The 10,154-nt window shown below is 57.4% G+C and overlaps 1 protein-coding gene across 1 annotated transcript in view; it reads left to right on the top strand.

Annotated features, from left to right (window-relative positions):
- The first annotated feature begins 2,468 nt into the window (after positions 1-2,468).
- Positions 2,469-10,154, top strand: part of ALDH1L1 (aldehyde dehydrogenase 1 family member L1) — a 46,940-nt gene continuing 39,254 nt past the window's right edge. The window contains exons 1-4 of the mRNA XM_082414910.1: positions 2,469-2,599; positions 6,012-6,163; positions 7,584-7,818; positions 8,600-8,765. Of these exons, the coding sequence (XP_082271036.1) occupies positions 6,037-6,163; positions 7,584-7,818; positions 8,600-8,765 (528 nt within the window). The 5' untranslated portion in view covers positions 2,469-2,599; positions 6,012-6,036. The remainder of the gene's footprint in view (positions 2,600-6,011; positions 6,164-7,583; positions 7,819-8,599; positions 8,766-10,154) is intronic.

Here is a 10,154-nt window from a genome sequence, read left to right as displayed (position 1 = left end):
GGAGAGCTGCCTCCTGCCACTCTCTGACCTCAGGCCCCATTCCTCGATCTGGTCTTGAAAGGATGGACTCAGAGTCACACACTGTCACCTCCACCACGTTGCACGTGTGAGAAGTGAGCCACGGAGTTCAGGCCACACTCAAGGGCTGGAGGAACTGCACTCCTCTCCTGAAGGGGCGTGTCAAAGACCTCTAAACCGCCACAGTCCTCCACGAGCCCGCAAGTTACTCAGTTCTCCCACGCGCAAAACATACGCACTCCCCAAACCCCAGCCACAGCAGGATGGGCTCAAAGTCCAGAGTCTGCGTCTGAACCAGGTTCTGATGTGGAGGAGGCTCCTGGGGCCTATCTTCCCCAGGGTAGCTCCTGGGGTACAGTGGCTCTCAATCCGAACACCTGTGAATTCAAGGACCAGTTGTCTGCACTCCCAACCCCCGCCCACACCCAGCACACAGCAGTGGGACAGGCACAGCGTGACCACCACAGGCACTCGAAGGGGACAGGAGCAGGAGGCGCACAGGTGTCACTCAGCCGCACGGTCCTGAAATCCCCTGGGCAGATGCTGGCGGCGCCGTCGTTAGGACTCGGTCTGGTTCTGGCCTGAAAGCGGGCCCTCGTGCTCTTGGTTCCACCTTTGGACTCTTCATTCTGCTCTGCAAGCCATCCTTTCATCTCCATGAAAGGTACCCTCTGTTTGCACCTGTGTGGTTTCTCAGGCTGCTTCCTGCCAGAAGAATTTGGGGCTGGGGGAGGGCAGTTCCAGAGGTCTCTTTTCATTTTGCACTGTCTCTGATACTTTCAGTCCAAGCTTTTGCCAATATAATTCTTTTAAAAACCAAGTGTGTCTTTATGAACCTCATTGAGGTTCAGTCCTTTGATCAGCTGGCAAACCCACTCAACCTCTTTGAGATACACCCTTCTCTACCTTGGGCTTCTGCTGAATGACAACTTTTTTTTTTTTTATTTTATTTATTTATTTATTTATTTTTTGTCTGTGTTGGGTCTTTGTTGCCGCGCACTGGCTTTCTCTAGTTGTGTCGAGCGGGGACTACTCTTCGTTGAGGTGCGTGGGCTTCTCGTTGCAGTGGCTTCTCTTGTTGCAGAGCACGGGTTCTAGGCACACGGGCTTCAGTAGTTGTGGCGCACAGGCTCAGTAGTTGTGGCTCGTGGGCTCTAGAGCGCAGGCTCAGTAGTTGTGACGCACGGGTTTAGTTGCTCTGCGGCATGTGGGATCTTCCCAGACCAGGGCTTGAACCCGCGTCCCCTGCACTGGCAGGCGGATTCTTAACCACTGCGCCACCAGGGAAGCCCTGAATGACAACTTTTAAGCTTCCCGAAAGTCCTACTGTTGAACCGAATACTCTGAGGTGCCACTTTTGACCTTTTTGAGAACTTAACAAAGGATCTTACAGCATACACTGGGCTTCATCTTTAGACCCTCTTTTCCTGCCATGGCCATGCCTCATGTCTCCCTTCACCTGGGAGTTGTGTGTTAATTTTAGCATCACTTGACATCCAGAGAAGCTAGGAAATTTGAAAACCAGCAAGTTCTGGTTCCTTTTTATTTAGCAGTCCTCCTTTGGCTTATCTGTCTTCTCTCACATTTTAGTATAAGCAGCAAGAAGAAGTCAGGAGGCACCTTCAACACTCTGCCTGGAAGTTGCCCTAGCTGGACGGCCCAGGTCCCCTGGCACATTTTCTGCTTTCCGTGTTACTGCAGGCGGCGTGCTGCCAGGCTTGCTGCTTAGACTCCCCTCCGCTCTGCACGCCCCCTAGGACTATGGGTTCTTCTCTGATTTCCTAACACCTTTCTGGGGTGTCCCATCTCCCAGCCATTCCTTCAGTGTCACCTGTCACTCTTCGTTCTCTGTTCCAGCTTCAACGTTCTCACACAACTTTCCCACCCCAGGCTCCTCACGTTCAGCCATTTATCCACAAGTGTTATTGAACACCTACTAAACACAAGGCACTACACCAGGTGCTGGGGAATTCCTGCGACTGAGACCGTCTTTGACCTCGTGTTCCAGTGGGGGAGCCAGTCAGATAATCCAGAAAGCAGTGATAAACCTGCGGCTGAGAGGGTGCCTGAAGGAACACTGAAGCCCTTCTGTGGTCATGTGACGAGGGGGTCTTTCCTAGCGGGGGTGTGGTTAGGGGAAACTTCCCTTAAGATGTGACTTTGAAGTCGGAGCCTCCTGAAGTACGGGTGGGTTTCCCGGAGCAAGACCTTGACAGCACGTGGAGAGTTCCTGAGCCAGCGAGCGAAGTTACCCGCCTGGCCACTTGCCCCTTATCCGTCAGCCCTGCGGGTGCCCACTGCCGCGGGGCCTTTGCAAAGACCTGTGAATCCGGGAGGGGTCGCAGCCCGGGAGCGCCCTACCCCCCCCCCCCCCGCCACCCCGACCCGGCGGGACTCTCCGCCCGCCCCGGCCCGGCCCCTCCCCTCCCGGGCTCTGGCCTTGGCCGGGGCTCCGGGACTGGCAGGGGCCGGCCCCACCTCCCCACCGCCCAGGCCGGGCCCGCGCCAGCTCTGTCCCCTGCCCGGACCCGGACTCAGAGGTCCGCTCTGGCCAGCGACGCCTGCGCTCCTCCCGTGCGTGGTGAGTCCCGCTCCCCGGCGCCCCAGGGAGGGAGGCCGCCGCCGCCGCTCGCGGCTCCGGGGGCTCCGGGGGCTCTGGGCTCAGGTCCCCCGGCGGAGGCGCCTGGGGGCGCGCGAGCCTGGCCGCCGGGGCGCGAGTCAGGGCTCCCCCGGGGGCAGCCGAGGCTCCAGCCTGGCGGGGGATCCTCTGGCTGCAGGGCCGCGGTGCGGGGCAGGGCCTGTGGAGGATCGCGCCCCGGTGGCGTGGGGGAGGGCGGGGCGGCCTGGGTGGGCGTTATCAGCCCCGCTTACAGAAAAGGAAACTGAGGCCGGAGAGGGAAAGAGATGAACCGAAGGTGACTAGATGGTCCTGCCCCGCTGCGCCGCCTGCCCCCTCTGCCCCCCCCAAGTCCCTCACCCCATTTTCGGGATGGGGAATGGTCCCCCCTGATTGGCCAGATCTGGGGGCCGGGAACGAGGACCTCTTGTGATTGGACAGCTCCAGCCCTCCACCCCCCGCCCGCGCCGCCGTCCTTCTTGCGCCGGCGGGAGCTGGGACCCCAGAGCCCCAGCCCCGCCCCACGACCTGGTTTGGGGGTTGCACTAACTGCGTGTACTCAGAGCCCGGGCCCTTGGCGCATCTGTCCAGGCCCCTCACCTGCCACCTGCCTAGGGGAGGTGGAATCTCCCTCAGGTACCGGAGACGGAATTCAGTGTGCTCGGAGCAGGGGGCCCACCCCCCGGGCAGGGTCTGGCCGCTGGGCTGGGGCGGGGGGGCCTGGGGAGCCCGACGGTCCCCCTGCTGCCACCTCAGCCCCACAGCGTCCCCGGGAGGAGGGCACCGAGGGCGCCAACCGGGCGGGAGGCCCTCGTGGGCTCTGCGCTCCCCCACCTGACTTACCTGGCGCCAAAGCCCAAGGTGGGCTGTCCCTGCCCAGGGCTCCTGCCCTGCCAGCTCCACAGGTGGCTTCCCTGACCCTGCCTCCCTGCTTCCAAAGGGATCTTCTTTGTCCCCTTTATTTTTCCACAAGTAATATACGCTGAATAAAAAAATTAAAATAAAAATAAAACATTTTGGAAAGAAAAAGAGAATTACCATCATCAGAAGACTTCCAAACCCCAAAACCCTACCTGGTGACTTTTAATATTTCTGTGTGAGTCCTTCCAGGCTTTTTCTCTGCCAGTACACACGTGCACATACATACATACCACACACACACACACACACCGTACACACCACACACATACCATACACACCACACACACATAGCACACACACATGTACCATACACAGCATACACACACGTACCATACACACCACACACATACCATACACACCACACACACACACATACCACACACACACACGTACCATATACACCATACACACACACGCCACACACATACACACCACCCTCACACACATATCACACACACCACACACACACTCCACACACACAGGACCACCATTCTCATTCATTTGACAGTGTCTTTTGCAGACTTTTTAATCTTGATGATGTCCAGCTTATGTTTTTCTTTCTTGAATCGTGCCTTTGGTGTTGTATCTAAAAAGTCACCGGATACTCAAAGTCATCGAGGTTTTATCCTGTGCTGTCTTCTAGGAGTTTTATACTTTTGCATCTTACATTTACATCTGTGGTGCATTCTGAGTTAATTTTTGTGAAGTGTGTAAGATGTGTGTCTAGATTCATCTTTTGCATGTGCACGTCCAGTTGTTCCAGCATCATTTGTTGAAGAGACCATCTTTGCTCCGTTGTGTTGCCTTTGCTCCTCTGTCAAACAATAAAGATTTTAGAAGGCGAAGAGAACATCTCTAGGAACTTGGAGGAAGCAAAGATTTCTTAAACATAACAGAAAGCCCACTAAGCATGAAGGGAGATTTTCATGCAGTGTACTATATTGAGTTTAAGAAACTGTGTTCATCAAAAGGCACCACAGAGTAAAGAGTCCAGCCACAGAACTGGAGAAGATGTTTTTCGTAAATATATCTGACAAAGGACTCATAGTCTAGATTATTTGAAAACAAAATGAAACAATACCAAGCAAACAAAAACCTCCTACAAAATCAGTAAGGAAAAGATCACCCAGTGGAAAAAACAGACAGAAGGAAATCCAAGTGGCTGATAAACGTAGGAAAAGGTGCTCACCTTCATCACCCATCAGGGAATTGCCAGTGAAACCCCAGCAGGATAACTCCAGTCCGTGTCAGCAGGACAGTAAAATGAACAGATAGGAGGCTGCAACGCAAAGCACGTGGAAATCGGTAAAACCACTTTGGAAAACTGGCAGAGGCTGGTGAGGCTGAACATTTTCACACCTGGGACCCAGGAACTCCACTCCCAGGTACTCACCCAACGGAAGTGTATTCTTGTATTCAGTAAGAACCACGTGCCAGAATCTGTATCACATCCGTCTTGGTAATAGCTTCAAGCTGGAAACGACCCAAATGTCCACTCACAGTAGGATGGATGCGTGAGCGTATTTATTTACGCTCACAGGGAAACACTGTGGAGCAATGAGAATGGACACAGCACAGCTACATGCACAGTGCTGGGGGGAAACGATCCACAGAACATCACGCAGTGTGATTCCATTTATGTAAACGGAGTCCACCCACATCCTACCTCTCTGTTATCTAAATGGGCTTCTGGAGTGTTTCTTTACTGAGCGCTGATTATACTGGTGTGTTCAGTTTGTGAAAATTCATTGGGCTACATACTTACGGTCTGTACACTTTTCTGTATGTCCGAAGCATGTAATACTTCAATAAAATTTTCTCCAAAAATGTATATTTTTGTAGATAGATAATTTAAAGAAACGTATCAAGTAGATAATAGGTTTTACGGATATGAGCATGGTGAATGAATGAGCAAACTTTGGTCCAGCCGCGCATCTCCCCATGCAGCCCAGTGGCACCCGTCGCACCTCCCACCACACCTTCCGTCCTCGGCCCGTCCACTGGGCATCTGTCTCTATGCAGCCCAAGTCCAGGCCCATTGCTGCTTCCTGCCCAGGGAGAGCCTGGCCTGCAGGCTGGAAGCATTTGAGGAACATCTTTCTCATCAACAAGTGAGGAAACTGAAGCTGATGTGACTTGACCGAGGTCACAGGACTGGTTAGTTACAGAAACATGCTCAGATACGCCTGGGAAGACACCACACGCAGCGCCCCATGCCGTGTTGGAGGTTCCAAGGGGGAGTCCCCGAGGCTGCGCTCGCATGCGACTCACGCTGCAGTATCTACAGGCCCACCGTTCAGGACCTCTTCCTTCGTTCCTCATGCGGCCGCCTCCCCGCAGTGGCCGGCGGCCCAGGGAGCCCAGAGCTGGGCCGAGGGGTTGGGGCGGGGCCGGGTGGGCTGCCCCCTTGGGCCAGCGAGCCCTGTCTGACGCCGAGGTCGTATTCCTTTCCCAGGTCCTCCCGCCCCAGCCCCGCTGCCATGAAGATCGCAGTGATCGGACAGAGCCTGTTCGGCCAGGAAGTTTACTGCCACCTGAGGGAGGAGGGTCACAAGGTCGTGGGCGTGTTCACTGTGCCGGACAAGGATGGGAAGGCGGACCCCCTAGGTGAGTGGTGGCCCAGGAGCACGGAGAGGGGCTGCCCCGTGGGCCGTGGTGGGAGCAGAGCCTGCGGGGTCTTGTGTGGGGCTGTGGGCTTCCCCGGACAGAAGTGGCCTCTCATGGTCCACCCCGGATCCTGCTCAGGTGCCAGTTGGCCACTGGGCTTTTCTGGAACCAAGTGGACTGCAGGGTGGGGCTTGTGTCCTGGAGAAGGGCCGTGGAGAAGCCTGGCCTGCTCCCAGGGCCCTTCAGTCTGACCACTCTGGGCTCCCCCGACCGCGGCACCCATGCTCTGAAAAGGCCCCCAGGCGGGAGTCACCGTGGCCAGCGTTCTCAGACGTGAGCGTGCCCTGCACCGCGTCTCGGGGGACACCTGTTGAGCAGAGTGCTGAGGCCCCGACACTGCCCCCGGCCCCGGAGTTTCTGCTCAGAGGGATGGGAGGGGCCTGGGAGTCACATTTCTAACAAGTTCCCGAGGGCACGTCAGCAGCGCAGCAGGAAGCAGGGTCCTCAGCTCGATGAACAGGCCTTCAGGCCCCTCCCGGGTCCTTCTCAGGCCTGATGGATTCAGAATGTGGGGCCAGACGAGGAAGGGGGCCTCGCGGGGCTGCCAGGCCCCAGGGCTTGGTGCATTAGGAATAGAGAGTCTCCCCAGATGGAGAGTGCAGGCTGCCCCCATGCCAGCCAGGCCTCGGCTCCAGATCTGAGCCCACCGCAACCCGTAGCACAGCCTGAGTCCTGCCCGTAGCCACTCGGGGACCCCTGACGGCAGCTCTGAGCCTGGCTGGGGCTGCTTCTTGACCTGACCTCAGATGTCCAGCAGATGTCCCTGGTCACAGTGGGGACAACTTTTGCAAGCGTGGTCCGGTCTGCTCACGTTGACCCACGTCCCTGAACCCAGGGCACAGAGGCAGAGGGACCGATACTGTGTCAGGTCAGCCAGGGCCACACATCAGCCAGGTGTGTACCAGAGAACCGAGGGCTGGGAAGTGCTGGACAGGGGCTGAGGGGCAGGCAGAGGGGAGGAAGCGGCTGGTGACGGCAGGGACAGCGCCACCTCCGAGGGGCAGTGGGGCAGGCAGAGGCAGGAAGCTGCATTCTAGAACTTGGGGGCTTGCGGACTGCGCATCAGACCCGCGGGGAGGGCGCCCTGCTCCGGGCAGCTAAAGAGGCCAGGGGTCAGGCGGGCGTCTGGGAGAGGGAGGCGGTCAGCAGAGGTCAGTCCTGGCGCAGCAGCTCCTGAGACCTGGGCCCCGGCCGGCGCCATACCCTCTGGGCTGCCCAGGGCAGCCCGGCTGGGCAGTGGGGGAAGCTGGGGGGACAGGCTTGGGGAGGAGGTGCGGGAGCCACCCCGCGGGGCAGGCAGAGGTGCCGAGTCGCAGTGGGTGCGGCAGTGGGGAGCGGTTTCTCACCCGCTGTCCCGCAGGCCTGAAGGCCGACGAGGATGGAGTGCCAGTGTTCAAGTTCCCCCGCTGGCGGGCAAGGGGACAGGCTCTGCCCAACGTGGTGGCGGCGTACCAGGCCCTGGGAGCCGAGCTCAACGTGCTGCCCTTCTGCAGCCAGCTCATCCCCACGGAGATCATCAGCGCCCCCCGCCACGGCTCCATCATCTACCACCCGAGTCTGCTCCCCCGGCACCGGGGGGCCTCGGCCATCAACTGGTGAGCCAGGGCCCAGACACCCCATCTGCCTGAATCGTCCCCGTCCCTCAGCCCGGAGCTTTTCTCTGCGGCTGAGGAGCAGGTGTCACGCGGTGCCTGTGCGTGCTGCCAGACGGCGTCCACGCGGTGGATCGCAGCACGATCCCTGAGCAAGAACTGGGGTCAGGCAGCGCCGTGCACCCTGCATTCCCACAGTGAACCGCGAAGTGTTCCCGTCCTGCAGCGGGGTTGCCGGGGCAGAGTGGGCTGGGGGGCTCCCTGAGGCCTGCTCTAACCCCCACCGGCTACCGGTGCTCTCAGCAGCCCCCCACTTGGAAAGAGATAGAGATGGAGGAAAGAATCACCTGAACAAGGTAGCCTGAGATGAGAGGTGATGTATGTATCTGGAGGGTGGAGCTGTTCAGAGGAGCAGTCAGGAAGGGGAGGCATCTGCGCTGGAGAAGAGAGCGGGTTTGTAGTCAGACTGGTCTGATTAGGATTCAGGCTCCCTGACCTCCAGTCATGTCTCCTCACTTCTCTGGGCCTTAGTCTCCTTATCTGTAAAAGGGGCATGCGATGCTGTTACACCAGTGGGGAGGATAAATTTACACGGGGCGTTAAGGCTTTTAGCACAATACCTGGCACACAGTGGGCATCAGTAAACACCATTTTCCTTCTTCGGTCCTCCCCTGGGGAGATGGGGGTGTGCTGCAGGGCGGCGACGGTCACAGGGGCAGCCCCCAGGGCCTCCTTCTCCGTGGCCCTTCCTTCCGGACTCAGGTTCCACTCCTCTGCTCCCTAGGACCCTCATCCATGGAGACAAGAAGGGGGGGTTTACCATCTTTTGGGCAGATGATGGTCTGGACACCGGGGACCTTCTGCTCCAGAAGGAGTGTGAGATCTTCCCGGACGACACTGTGAGCACGCTGTACAGCCGCTTCCTCTTCCCCGAAGGCATTAAAGGGATGGTAAGGCTGCCCCCAGGGCCTCCCCTGCTGGCACCCCCACCCCACCCCGCCCAGCTCCAGCCTGCTGCCCTGAGCTGGCCAGGATTCTGGAGGGGGAGAACTCTCACTTCAGGGTTTCAGAGGTAGGATTAGGACATATAATATTGTATAAGGCAGGACTCTTGCTTACAACTGTCAGAACAACTCAACAAGCTTTAGCCAAAAAGGGATATTTTTGGCTCATTTAAGATAGAAGACTCCAGGCAGGATCCCATCAAGCCTGGCTGAATCCAGAGGCTTAAGGCCTGTCACGGGATTCTATCTTTCTATTTCTTCACCCTGATTCTACTTTCCTCCGTTTGATTAGCTTCATCCTCAGGTTGCCCTTAAATGGGAGGAAAAGTAGTCACTGGTGGCTCAAGTTTTACACCTCTTGATTCCAGGGGAAGAGAAACCCTCTTTCCCCTAGAATTTATGAACAAAAAATCAGAGGAGACTCTGATTGGCCAATTTAGGTCATGTGATGACCCCAAGCCAATCACTGGCCAGCATGGGGGAGCGCTCTGATTGGCAGCCTCTGTCACATGTTCCGGTCTTGGGGGCTTCTGGTGAAGGCTGGCCCAGGTGTGGTCACTGCACTGAATTCCTGCAGGAGGAGGAGGGCCAACCCAAAAGGCTGATGTCAGAGCTGGTTGTGCAGGCCCCGTAGAGGTGGTGTGTCCAGTGGGGGAGGCCGGCCAGGACAGGAGTCCGATGGGGACATCTCCATAGCACAGCAGTGGCTGCGCCCCCAGCCCTGGGCCCCATTATGCGGCCTTGGATCCACCTGATCACAGGAGTGAGCAGGGAGACCTGCTGGAGGTTTGGCGTGAGAGGCAGGAAGGGGTCATCTTGCTCATCCTGCAGAGAACAACCAAGAGCATCCTTCAGGGCGGCGTCCAGTGGGCAGCCGCTAGCCACGGGTGGTTATTAAATTAATTTAAATGACTTGTAGTTAAAGATCGAGGTCATCAGGCTCACTGGCTACATTTCAGGTCCCCAGAAACCACACGGGGCTGACGTGGAACACATCCATTACCAGGGAAGTTCCCCCTGGGCAGTCCTGCCTTAGACACTTCTGAGCTCTCCCGGCTTCTCAGCCTCGGGTCTCCGGGGGCTCCCACCACCACCTTCCCTCCCTCTGGGCCCAGCGCCTTGGCTCTCCTCCCCTACAACCCTGACTTCTTCTCCACAACCTTCCTCTTTCCTGGAGCAGAGAAACTTCTTGCTTAACTTATTAGGGACCTCCAAACCCATCACGCGGTCCAGGAGCCATTCTCCCTAACAGACAGGGAAGGTTTTAGACAAAAACGTGGACATTGGTGTGTGTTACACCCGTAGAGGGCTTTAGCTTACATGATCTTCTAGGGC

Source organism: Balaenoptera physalus (genome assembly GCF_965194825.1).
Source record: "Balaenoptera physalus genome assembly, chromosome: 11".
In the NCBI taxonomy this organism is placed as follows: Eukaryota; Metazoa; Chordata; class Mammalia; order Artiodactyla; family Balaenopteridae; genus Balaenoptera; species Balaenoptera physalus.
The sequence above is the reverse complement of the archived record's forward strand: the minus strand, read 5'-3'. Positions and strand labels throughout refer to the sequence as shown.